The sequence below is a fragment of the Schistocerca nitens genome, chromosome 6 (genome assembly GCF_023898315.1).
Source record: "Schistocerca nitens isolate TAMUIC-IGC-003100 chromosome 6, iqSchNite1.1, whole genome shotgun sequence".
In the NCBI taxonomy this organism is placed as follows: domain Eukaryota; kingdom Metazoa; phylum Arthropoda; class Insecta; order Orthoptera; family Acrididae; genus Schistocerca; species Schistocerca nitens.
The window spans coordinates 247,258,251-247,272,027 of NC_064619.1; the positions used below are offsets into that span (position 1 = coordinate 247,258,251).

Below are 13,777 nucleotides of genomic sequence, written 5' to 3' on the forward strand. Positions count from 1 at the left end.
AAGGAATCAAAGTTTATGGAGCAGAAATACAAACCTATGAGTTTGCAGATGGTATTGGAATTCTATCGGAGACAGTAGATGACTAGTTAGATCAGCTGAAAGGAGTGAATAGAGTCTTGAAACAAGATTGTAAGATTAATATTAACAAAAGTAGAACCAACATAATGGAATGCGGTCACATTATATAAGATTATAACGAGAGAATTTGATTGGGAAAATAGACAATAAAAGTGGTATATGAGTTTTGCTATTTGGGCAGCAAAATAACTGCTGGTGGCCAAAGTAGAGAAGATATATAATGCATACTTGCAATACCAAGAAAAAGATTTCTGAAAAAGAAATTAACATTTAATTTAAATGGAATTGATAGGAAGTCTTTTAGAGGGAATTTGTGTAGTGTGTAGGGTTGTACAGAATGAAACATGGATGATAAACAGTTCAGACAAAAAGAGAACAGAAGCTTTTGAAATGTGTTGTTACAGGTTACAGAAGAATGCTGATGATTAGGGGATAGATTTAGTAACTAATGAGGAGGTATATAGCACAATCTGACTAAAAGAAGGAATGAGTTGATAAGACATAGCCTGAGGCATCAAGGGCTCATCAGTTTGGCAATCGAAGGAAGTAGGGGAGAGGAATTGTAGATGGGGGCCAAGGGTTGAATAAAGTAAGTAGGGTCAACTACATACAGGTTGTAGTAGTCATGAAGAGATGAAAAGGCCTGCACAGAACAGACTAGCATGGAAAGCTAAACCATGCCTCCATGGACTCACAGCAAAAGGAACAGCTCTGGTGAAAAACTCAAGTACAATAGCTGAGCAACAATAATAACCACCTTTTCTTATGTATCTACCCATACTTTGACTCTTCTCGCAGATCAAACACATCCTCTGCGGTTAACAACCATAGTTGTAAATCGGAGCTTGCTCAAACTAAGGTTGACAACCTTTGAAAGTAAAAAATGGAAAGGTCTTTCCACCGTCCTGCTCAAAAAGGCAGGAAAAGGCTGCATCAGATTCGGTGGGTAGTCAACTAGAAGACAGCAACGAATCAGAGCGTTTGTAACCATCAAAATGCACACTAAAACACAAAAAGAAGATTAAACATGAGCAAATAAATTATATAGCAACACACAACATAAACTCACTACTTCAGACCGGAAAACTCAAGGAGCTCACAGATGAACTAAATAAACACAAAATTTTAATAACTGGAATCCAAGAAATGAGAAACACCACAGAGGACCCATTTGAACCACAAGGATACAGAATTTATAATGGGAAACCAGGACTGAGGGCAATGAAACGATGTCCCCAGTTTGGAACAGGGAACGGATTTCCAAGCAGTATCACCAAGAATTGCGACTCTAAGCTTTAAAACAATGAATAAAACCTATACAATAATAAATGCTCATGTCCCAACAAATGAAAAAAATTGTCTAACAAAAACAAAGGAAGAGGTAGATAAATTTTGGGACCTTCTAGAACAAACTGTGAACAGAGTTAATATAAAGAATGTAAAAATCTTATTGGGAGATTTCAATGCTCAGTTGGGAAAAGAAAGGAAATATAAAGATATAATTGGAAAATGGAGTCCACATAAATTTACGAACAAAAATGGTCAAAGACTTGTAGAACTCTGCAGAGAACACAACCTTATATCTAAATCAACATACTTTAAGAGGAAGCCAAGTAAACTTAAAACATGGAAACATCCAGACTGGAGGAAGGGCAGCTAGACCATGTCTGTATGGACAAAAATTTTCATAAGGAGATCCACAATGTTTAAGTACTGAGAGGAGTGGACACAGGCTCAGACCATTATATAGTTAAAATTAAAATCAAATTCACTCTGTTAAAGAAGAGGACTGGAAAAACTAATAAAATAAAATGAGGTTTGACCCACATCAGCTAATTAAAAATAATAAATACCAACAAATAACACAAACCATCAAATTAACAGATGATCTAGAACAACTAGTGCCTAATCTTAAAAAAGAAGCAGAGAATCTAGCTACCTTGAACTCACCAAGGAAACATGCATGGTGGACATCAGAATGTGACAAATTCCATGAAGACAGACACCAAGCATGGTTAAAGTTTCAAACACATAAAACTGAAGAAAATGCCATCAACCTAAAAAATGAAAGAAAAAAATACACACAAAATATTAGAAGAATCAAGAGAGGATTCCATAAAGATATTATAAACTCAATAAAAGGTAATTATCATAAAACCAACTCCAGGAACTACTACAAAATCTTTGGGAAACAACTAAAACAATATGAGGCCCCTACACTAATACTGAAAGATGAAGATGGAAGAATGACACACAGTAACAAGGAAAATGCAGAAATCATGGCAAAAACATTTAACAAACTTCTGAATTGCGAGGAACCCAAAGAACCCTTACAAATCAACATAAATACCCCAATAAAAATCAAACCTAACAAACTAGATCCTCCAACTTTCCAAGAAGTAGAAAAAATTCTTAAAGAACAAAAAAATTATAAGGCATGTGGAGAAGATCAGGTTTTTGTTGAAATGTGGAAATATGCAAGTGACACAGTCAAGACCTCCTTAAACATGGCTCTAACAAAAATTTGGGTAACAGAATGATTCCCCGAACATTGGACCACAGCTATCATCCACCCACTACACAAAAAGGGAGATAAGAGCAACCCAGACAACTACAGAGGAATCTCTCTCCTAGATTGCACATACAAATTTCTATCCAAGATCCTATATGAAAGAATCAAGGAGCAATTAGGACAGGAGTTAGGGGAATATCAGGGAGGTTTCAGACCATGGAGAAGCTATGCAGAGCAGATAATTAGTTTAAAATTGATTATGGCATACTACAAGAAACGGAACAAACCTCTGGCAATAACATTTGTAGATTTTAAGAAGGCATATGACTGTCTCCACAGACCTTCAGTATTAAAAATTTTAAGAAATCTAGGACTCCATCCAAAACTAATTAAAATAATACAACTCACTCTAACCAACACCAAATCAAAAGTGAAGTTTAGAGGAGAAATTTCGGAACCATTCCTCATAAAAACAGGCTTAAGACAAGGTGACTGCCTATCACCATTACTGTTCAACTGTACACTGGAACACATAATGAGAGAATGGTACAAGGACAATCCAAAGATGATAAGAATTGGAAGTGCAAAAGATGATATTAGCGTAAACTGCTTGGGATTCGCTGATGATCTTGCTCTCCTATCCAACACCATTCAAAAAGCCAGGCAACAAGTGAAATCACTACAAGAAATAGCAGAGAAAGTAGGCCTTAGAATATCATTTGAAAAAACAGAGATTATGCTAACTGATCTACCACTTGAAAACAAAATTACAATAGGAGAACAGGAAATCAAAATTGTTGATAAATTTAAATATTTTGGCGAAATAATAACATACAATCTAAAAGAGAAGCCATCATGGCAGAATAGAATAAAAAAAAAACTGAACTATGCAAATTACATTACCAAAACTACATACAACAAAAAAAAGCCTATCTATAGATGCAAAATTAAAACACTATAAAACAGTTACACAACCAGAAATAACGTATGCAGCTGAAACTATCTTCAAAACAACTAATACAGCAGAAATTGACAGAATACTAAAAATAGAAAGAATAATAATTAGGACATCTATAAATACAGTATGAAATAAATGGACATTGGAAAATAGCATCAAATGAAACAGTATGTAAGAAAATAGAGCCAGTCATGAGCACAATCAGGAAGAAACGCATCTCATTCTTTGGACATCTGATGAGAACTCCAGAAAACAGAATTAGTAAAAAAATAATACAAAAATTGTGGAATAGCAAGAGCGACATAAAATGGATCACAGAAATTAAGTAAGATATAAAAGAACTCCAAATTACAGTAGATGACCTAAAAAACAAGACAGAGAGAACCAGAATACTGCAAGACCCGCAAACCAGACTACAAATGAAAATCAATAAAAGGAGTACAGGAAGAGTGGTCTCAGATGAAGAAAGAAAGAAAATATCTGAAAGAATGAAGAAATATTGGGCAGACAGAAGAGCAAAACACCTTTCATATAAGAACTGACTCTAATAATTATATTACTTAAATATCATATTAAGTTATTGTTGAGCCAAAGTGTGTCCCTGTGTAACAACTTGTTTACAGCTTTGTATTTTTGACTAGAGTGGTCCAATGAAGGCTATAAAATAAATAATAATAATAATAATAATAAAAATGCAGTGGTAAATAAACAGTATTAAAATAAAGAAAAACACACATAGGATATACAAAAAACAAAAAGGGTAAGAGTATAAATTGGTACACCTCTTCTTATGGCAACTCATTAAGCAGGCTTTTGTATCTTATTGGCATGCTTCATTCCTTACATTTATTTGCTATTATTTTATTTCTTACCTGTCATCTCCCACAATTAAAACTGGTAACTTGTAATTAAATGATAGTCTCGTCAGTTTGTTCTTCTTTGCTGATACAACTGGCTGGACACAGATTGGTTTATATTTGTTGACATTCAAATCAAAAACGTGGACTTTACCATCATTAGTGACTGCAGCAAGAACAGTACTTGAATAAGGTGCCCACTCAACATCTCCAACAGGTGATCCCAAATCAAAAACAAATAATGGATCACTGAAATGAAGAAATCGCATAAACTGATAAATAGTAGATAAGGTATATGGTAGTTAATTTTTATTTTAATCAGCTGCATCCAAAATCAATCCAAAATTTTGCTGTTAAGTTTGAACGTTGTAATGTTACATATTGACAGTAACCCAAAGTCTTTACCACCTGGGTAAAGTTATGCAAATATTTATAAAATTATATTTCAGTGTATTTTCATTAGGTTTATTTCAATATATTCTCACAGTTTTGTTTCTTTTCTATTTTGTGTGGAGGTTACAAGATCGTCACAATGTGGAATTATACTTCTTTACTGGTACAAAGTTTTGCAGTCCTGGCCACCACAGAGTTTTAGCCGACAACTGGGAGCACAAGATGAGACATGCATTGTCAGGAGCATCACCACACTTTATAATAAGTAGAAAAAAAGGAAGCTTACAGTACCTGATCCCAAGTCCAAAACAAATAATGAATCACTGAAATTAAGAAGTTGCATAAGCTGATAAATTTTAGATGATGTTTATCATACTTAATTTTTCAATTTAATCATGCTTCATTCAAACACAATATCTTTACTGCTTGAGTGAAGTCAGGTAAATATTTATTAATTTATCTTTAAGTGACAAAATGCCTATTGGCTTCTGTCTCGGGTTCTTCGGCTGATGTTCATCTAATGATTTTACTGACGTTTCGCCAGCACGAGTGGCTGGCATTGTCAAAGCTTCATCCTCCATTGCCGGTGGTGCCCACTCAACATCTCCAACAGGTGACCCCTAATCGAAAACAAAATCATTAGATGAACATCGGCTGAAGAACTCGAGACAGAAGCCAATAGGCAGTTTGTCAACAAGTGGCCACGAAAGCCTTAACAATTTTGTATTATCTTTAATTGTATTCACATGAGGTTTATTTCAATGTATATACACAATCTTGTTTCTTTTCTGATTCAAATGGAGGCTACAAGATTGTGACAATATGGCATTGTACTTTTCTGTAGACAAAAGGAGTTTAAGGCATTATTGTTGAATCAACAACTGATTTAAGTTAAATGTGCAGTTTTGTTTAGAACCTCATTGAGGATGAATAAAGTTCATTAATATTACATTCTAACAGTAGTAGTAACCATCAGGCAAATATTTATACACTCTATGACAAAAAACCAATGCACCATGAAAGAATTATCCAAATGGGACAGAAATCAGTAGATGTGATGTACATGTACAGATAAAGAAATGATTACAAATTCAGAAAAATTGGATGATTTATTCAAGAAAAAGAGCTTCACAAATTGAGCAAGTCAAATAAAGTGCTGATCCATCTCTGACCCTCGTGCAGGCTTGACAGAGTTGTTGGATGTCCTCCTGGGGGACATCATGCTACATTATGTCCAATTGGTATGTTAGACTGTCAAAATCCTGAGTTGGTTGGGCAGCTATACCCGTAATAGTCCAAATGTTCTCAATTGTAGAGAGCTCTGGCAAACTTGTTGGCCAAGGTAAGGTTTGGCAAGCATGAAGACATGGAGTAGAAACTATCACTGTGTGCGGTTGGGCATTATCTTGCTGAAATGTAAGCCCAGGATGGATTGCCATGTACAGCAATAAAATAGGACACAGAATATCATTGATGAACCAGTGTGCTCTAAGAGTTCCATGGAAGACAACCAAGGGGGTCCTGCTATGAAAAGAAATGGCACCCCAGACCATCACTCCTGCTTGTCTGGTGACATGTTGGTATCCCACCACTGTCTGGGGGATCTCCAGACATGTCTTCAGCCAGGAGTCTCACTGACTGGAACATAATTGTCTTCAGTGATAACTTCCACTTCAAACTGAGCCCTGATGATCAGTGAAAGCATGTCTAGAGATGCCCTGGACAGTGGAGGCATACCAACCTGACTGTCACCCAACATCAGGTCTGACAACCAGGAGTTATGGTCTGGGGTGCACATTCTTTTCAATGCAGGATGCCTTTTCTTGTAATCTGTGGCACTCTTACAGTACAATGGTATGTGAATGATATTCTACGCCCAATTTTGTTGCTGTTCACGGCAAGCCATCTGCGCTTACATTTAAGCAACATATTGCCTGCCTACAGGCAATGAGAATTTCTACTGCTTGTCTTCAGACTTGCCAGGAAGGTTTTCAGATCTCTCCCCAACTGAGAACATTTGGAGCACTATTGGCATGACCCACCATGAATCTCAGGATTTTGAAAACCTAATGCACCAACTGGACAGAATTTGGCATGATATCCCTCAGGAGGGCATCCAACAACTCCATCAAACAATGCCAAGCCAAATAAATGCTCGCATAAGGGTCAGTGTATTATTGACTTGCTGAATTTGTGAAGGTCTTTCTTTTGAATAAATCATTCAGTTTTTCTGTAATTGTAATCATTTGTTTGTCTGTACATGTACATCACATCTTTTGGACAATTCCTTCATGATGCACTGCTTTTTGTCTTAGAGTATATCTGGATTATAAACACTCCATCTTCAGGCCACGAGTGGCCTACCGGGACCATCCGACCGGCGTGTCATCCTCGGTGGAGGATGCGGATAGGAAGGGCGTGGGGTCAGCACACCGCTCTCCTGGTCGTAAGATGGTATTCTTCACCGAAGCCATTACTATTCGGTTGAGTAGCTCCTCAATTGGCATCATGAGGCGTGATTAGTAAATGGTGATGTGAGAAGATTTGTGGGGAAAAATATTAGAGAAGTCTGTGATTCTTATTTCAGGAGAATTACATAATTTGCATCCATCCCTGAACATGAACTTATTTGAAACCCACTGAAGTGAAAAATTTTATATATTGTTGCAACAGTGCATATGGAGTACACAAAATGATTACAATTATAGATCAATAGCACAACCGGTTCTGAGGTACCACGTATTGACCCATGCTGGAACACCCACATTAGTGACGTGGTGTAGCCTCAACAGTTGGCAATGCGGGCACTGACTCTGGCATCCAGTTGATCATACAGATGACGAATACTGCTCCATTCTGCACATATGAAGTGCTGGTTAGCATCCCCTCCAGAAACACTAAAGGCGAACAAGAGTTGTGACTTATTGCACCTTGGATCATAAGATATGGGGTAGGGCCAGTGTATCTTGCATGAATACACTCTATGAGACAGCACTCACCAGATTTCTGTCATATGCACAAAAAACCATCACCTGTGTGCAGGCAGAACCTGCTTTACTGCAGAAGACAACTGCACCATTCCATCTTTCAAGTGATCCTCTGATGGCACTAATTGAGCTGTGCACGTCGTGCTGTTGTGTGCCCATACTCCTGCTGCTAATAATCCGCTCATAACACTTCACACTGACACATTTGGGACCACAGGTCCTCTTATGTGTGCTGTGGTAGCTGTACGATCTGCCACTCCTGTCCTTACAATACGACGATCCTGGTGGGTGTCTTTGCTGCATGGACACCCAGACTGTGGGTGTGAGAATTTTCACATGACCCCTGACACCAGCATCGTTGCACAACAGATGCAGCATGACCAGCTTGTGTGGCAGTTCTCTGAAAGGATCATTTCACGACTTGGAAGGCTACAATTTGTCCCCTTCAAATGAACTCGGGTGGCTGTAGGAAGCACGAGTGCAGCACCATGGTGTGGTTGCCTGCTTGCTTTACATGTTTACACTACATTGAGCTTCTGGCTGTGAGCATTCCCTATTAAAGGATAGACACAGATGACTCTCTGGCAGCTATGCTACTATGCTATCTGTTGATGGACAATATTGCAATCTTTATCATTATGTCTACTATCCGCCAGGTGGCATATGCTGTCATCAGATCAAAATTGACATCATCTTTCCAGATGAACTAATTTTTTCCCTGGCAGTGTATACTGAATGTAACTCTTATTCTGAGATACATCCCAACTAAAAGTATATTATCATGGAATGACAAGTCATGTGTCATGCAGTGACCAAAAAAACCATAGCAAAATTAAGAATAATAAATCTTAAAACGTTCTCCTGTTCTCTACATTGAATCATATCAAGAACATGCCTACAAAAATGATTCAAAATGAAAAGAAAAGCAATATTAAAACAATTTGCATAGCACTGCAATGAAAAAGAACTATATTCAGATTTGTGGAGGCTTTTTTGCATTATTATGAAGTCTGATGCAGATGAACTAGTAAATAACCAAAACAGTGAGGAATGCACCAACATGCAGCACACAATAGTAGCTTATCTTCTTCCTGGAGAGAATCAATATGCAACAAACATTGTAACAGTCTTCATATACTTCCACAGTATTTCAATAATTAACAGTCTCAGTTTAGATTCCAACACTGAAATTTGTGGTACTGTACTAATACTTCTGCCACGTTTGATTAGCCATTAATGTTCATATTCTAGTAGTTATCGGCTTATGTAATACATTATGAAAGTGAAAAATATATACACTTCTATAAGCTACAATTATGTTAAACTAATCTTACAGCCAACATAAACAATTACTACATAGAGGATGATTGATGAACTACTTCAGGTTGCATGAATCAACTGGTAGTCTCAACATGAAAATAGTTTGGGATTATTTAGTTTTTTGTTTGTGGTGGACTTTGAACAAATACAATTAAGTGTTGGCATAGGAAGATCATAGCACAGGCCAGTATTTATGCTGCCACAAATAATGATGCAGCGCATAAATCAACATAAACTTTATTAGCCCACATAAGTGAATGCTACTTCCTTGGACTAACACCCAAATTGCACCACTCTTTCTCTGTCAAGTCCAAAGATCATTCTCTTATCATGGCAGAGGGTCTCTGGAGACTGTGTTGAAATTTTTTCTCCCATAGAAAGGCCCCAACAGGAGTGCGGAGCACTGTGGGCTGCTGTGTTGACGTGTGCAGCTGGCGCAGATGCACTTGACTGGCAGTATTGTGGCTGGCATGTGAGTGGGCACGGCTGGGTCGCTTCTTGAGCGGTTGACTTAACTGATGTATTAGTGTACATATGGTACAGCACAAGGTGCTACAGTGGATTTTGTGGGTGGCTGTAGCATAACCTGGATGGCAAAACTGAGGCTGATGGTGATGGTGATGGTAGATCAGCAGGAGATCAGTCACTGAGAGACAACTCTGCTGTGTGTGGTAGGAAGCTGCAGTATGCTTTGGTTGCCAGAAGTGTCAACCGAGGTGTCATCCTCGGGTTGCAATGTATGCCAAGTGTCTTGCAGGATCCAAGCGGGCTTGAGATGGGAGAGGGAGACTGTCATGGACTTGACGCAAAGCAAATAACAAATGTCTGTGGCCAGTATTGGAGTACCCAACATGGACCAGTGTATGGCAGCTACAGGGCTGCCCAAACCGTGTCATCCTTCATCATGATGAATTCACATGGAGAGAGCTCTTTGTGTATGAATACCTTGGTGGTGTATGGGGAGCCAGAGGTGGCAAGTACATCTTCTGAATAGTGCACAGCTGCACTGCAAGAGAGCTGGTAGTTCTTGTTGAAGGCCATCTGTAGAAGTTTGTGCAAAGCGAGATGGTAGGACTAGTGGTTACTCATACAACACCTCTGCTAGGGAGGCACGTAATTCTTCTTTCTATGAGGATCAAATGCTGAGGAGGATCCAGGGCAACACTTCAGTCCATGAACCGGTATGGCACATTAGGATCACCTTGATGGTCACTTCTATGAGGCTATTGCTCTGTGGGTGACAAGCTGTTATCTGTGTGTGAGTAATCCCACAGAGCCAGCATAGGGTGTTGAATAGACCCAACTTGAACTGGAGGCCCTGATCAGTGGTAGCCAGCCTGGGCACACCAAACCAAGCAATCCAGCTTTTCATGAAGATGTATGCAATCAATTTGACAGTGCTGTAATGCAGGAGAGTTTCTTCGACCCGAGACGGTTCTATCAATGATCAAAAGTTGGTAACAGAATTCTTCAGAACCCGAGGGTGGTCCAATAATGCCCAAGTGGATGTGACAGAATCTTTTCTTGGGATCTGAGAACTATCTGAGTTATGGTTGGGTATGGTAATTAATTTCTGAACACTGGCATGCAAGGCAACTCCACATCCAGTGATAGCAGTCGTATTAAACATTGGGCCACACAAACATATCTGTCACTAATCATACCAACACTTTTACGTCTGGGTGGATACGGTTATATTGTCTGCAAAAATTTCTTGATGCATGGTGAATGGAACTATGGGCCATTGTCTGTCTTGAGAAACATCTCAGATTTGGGACAGAAAATTGGTGATGATGTTATCTGCACCATGAATGTGACCCACATCAGTAGTACACTGCATGATGAGGTCTATCTGTAACGCTCTGTGGGCAGTAGTTGACATATCCAGGGTGCAAACAACAGCCCACCACTTCACAATAAATGTTTTAAAGGAATGCCTACAATGTCAACATGCCACACATCCAACTGCTGGACAAAAAAGTTACCTATTGTCTTGCTTGTTTTGTTACCTATTGTTGTGCTTGTTTTCCAAACTGCTCTCAAATCTGACCTCACTGTGCTGATCACTGAACTTGTCAATTGATAAACCCAAGTGTAATGTTTCACTTGCCTACAGAATTTTCCTCATACATGATCCAATTCTATTGAAGTGTTGAACTTGTTTCAGTTGTTGCTGTGTGAGATCCAAAAGCAGTGCCCAGCTACATCAAAGGATTATGATATAAAAGAGTCTTTCATCTTCCATGACAGGTGAGCAAGTTTCTGTTCACCATGATGCCAATGAAAAGCTGTCTCAGCCACTATATCATGGCCCATTTAAGGTAATTACACACTGTGAAAAAACTTTTGATAATGATGTACTCAGAACTCCTGTCATAATCTACACTCACAAGCTAAAGCAAGCATTCACAACAACAGAACCTGTGTCACACTACAAGGTAGAGAGTGAGTGAAAGATTCACCTAAAAGAGGACTTCCAAAAGTGTTACACATTACTATGGTCGGTCAAATATACTTCAAAGTGACACAGATGCATGACACTATTTTTTAACAGTCACCAAGTCTCTGCAAAGAAACAGTCAGACCATCCTATCTCAGTTCCTTGATACAGAAGTCCATTCCTCAGTCCTGGAGCCATTCGATAAGTGCTGTGTGAATGTCCTCATCACTGGAAAACATCATTTACCACCAGACGTTCTTTCAGCTTGCTGTGGATTTACAAAGGTGAAAACCTACATCTACATCTATACTCTGCAAACCACTGAGAGATGCATGGCAGAGGGTGTGTCCCATTATACCAGTTATTAGGTTTCTTTCTGTTCCATTCACATATGGAGTGTGGGAAGAATAATCATATGAATGCCTCTGGGGAAGCAGTAATTATTCTAATCTTATACTCATGATCCCTATGTGAGTGATATGTAGAGCGTTATAGTATATTTCTAGAGTAATCATTTAAAGCAGGTTCTTGAAACTCTGGTAATAGATTTTCTCGGGATAGTTTACACCTGTTTTCAAGAGTCCTCCAATTCATTTCCTTCAGTACCTCTATGACACTCTCCCAGGGATTAAATAAGCCTGTGACACGTTTCCATGGGGCACACCCAAAGTTACTTGTATGTCTGATGATGACTCTCCATCCAAGATAACATACTGTCTCCTCCCTACCAAAAAGTCCTCAATGCAGTCACAAATTTCACTTGACACTCCATATGATCATTCTTTTGACAATACCCATAGGTTTGGTACTGAGTCAAATGCTTTTCGGAAGTCAAGAAATACCGCATTTACCTGGCTACCATGATCCAAAGCATTCAGCATATCATGTGAGAAAAGTGCGAAATGATCAATGTTTTCGAAATCCATGCTGGTCAGCACTGAGGAGGTCAATTTGTTCAAGATACTTCATTATGTTTGAGCTCAGAATATGTTCTAAGATTCTACAACAAATCAATTCAAAGATACTGGATTGTAGTTTTGTGGATCACTTCTACTACACTCCTTGAAGATGGGTGTGAGCTGTGCTTTTTTCCAAGAAGTGGGCATGGTTTTTTGTCTGAAGGATCTATGACAGATTATAGTTAGGAGAGCGGATTATTCAGCTGCAAATTCAGTATAGAACTTAACGATTTCAGCTGTTTCTCAACACCACTTGACACTAACACTTATTTCATTCATCTTTTCAGTGGTAGAAGGTTTGAATTGGGGCAATTCTTCTGGGTTTTCCTTTACAAAGGGACGTTTGGAAACTGAGTTAAGCATTTCAGCTTTTGCTTTTCTACCCTAAATTTCAGTTCTCGTCTCATTCGCTAGGAACTGGATCATAACTTTGGTGCCACTAACAGTCTTTACAAATGATCAGAATTTCTTTGGGTTCTGTGAAAGATCATTTGATAATATTCTGCCATGGTAGTCATTGAAGGAATCACACATTGCTCTCTTGACAGCCAAATGCGTTTCATTCAGCGTCTCTCTAATAGTCATATGCTTTGCTTTACAACAATTTTCATTACCCATAAAATACAGTGTCAGGTCAAGTTCACATCCACAACCTATTTAAGCAACTTCCTGCAACACTTAACCCCCTTACCTTTATGAGCTTGAAGTATTGCCAATTCAAATGAAACACAGCATGGTTTTGTGTGCCACATCATAAGTACAGAATGAAAAGATGCTTGTGTGACACCCAGCTGGCACCTTATGATCCAGACACGTGCCACACAACAGAGTACTCTATGCAGGTTGCCACCCTGTCAAGGCACCTGTAGCTCATCTTCAGCCCATCCTGCTTGTGACAGCAGCTGCATTATCCAGGGACACAACACCTAATAGATGTAACGCTATAGTGCTGCTGTTCCTAGCACTAACTCACACCCAAGAGCCACGTGATACTATATAACTTCCTAGTACTCCTCCACTGGGCAGCCTTATTGGACACTACATTGCAGCTTGTCAGTCAGTGCAGGTTACGGTCTCTACCTCGACATCGACACTCGACATCTTGATATCGATACCCGACATTGGATGTTCCATGAGTTATTTGTCAGAACACAGTGCATGTCAGTTGGAACATGAGACACTGCCAGAGTCACATATACAGATCTTGCCTAAGGTAGCGTTTCTTTTACCATGACTAACTGTTTACTCACCTAGCACCTTCAAACATTCATCA

General features: G+C 38.8%; 1 protein-coding gene across 1 annotated transcript in view; it reads right to left on the reverse strand.

The window, feature by feature from the left end:
• The window catches only part of LOC126263309 (dynein intermediate chain 2, ciliary), a 196,700-nt gene that overhangs the window by 20,999 nt on the left and 161,924 nt on the right, over positions 1–13,777 (reverse strand). Inside the window, exon 8 of the mRNA XM_049960398.1 lies at positions 4,421–4,654. Coding sequence (XP_049816355.1) covers positions 4,421–4,654 — 234 coding nt within the window. The remainder of the gene's footprint in view (positions 1–4,420; positions 4,655–13,777) is intronic.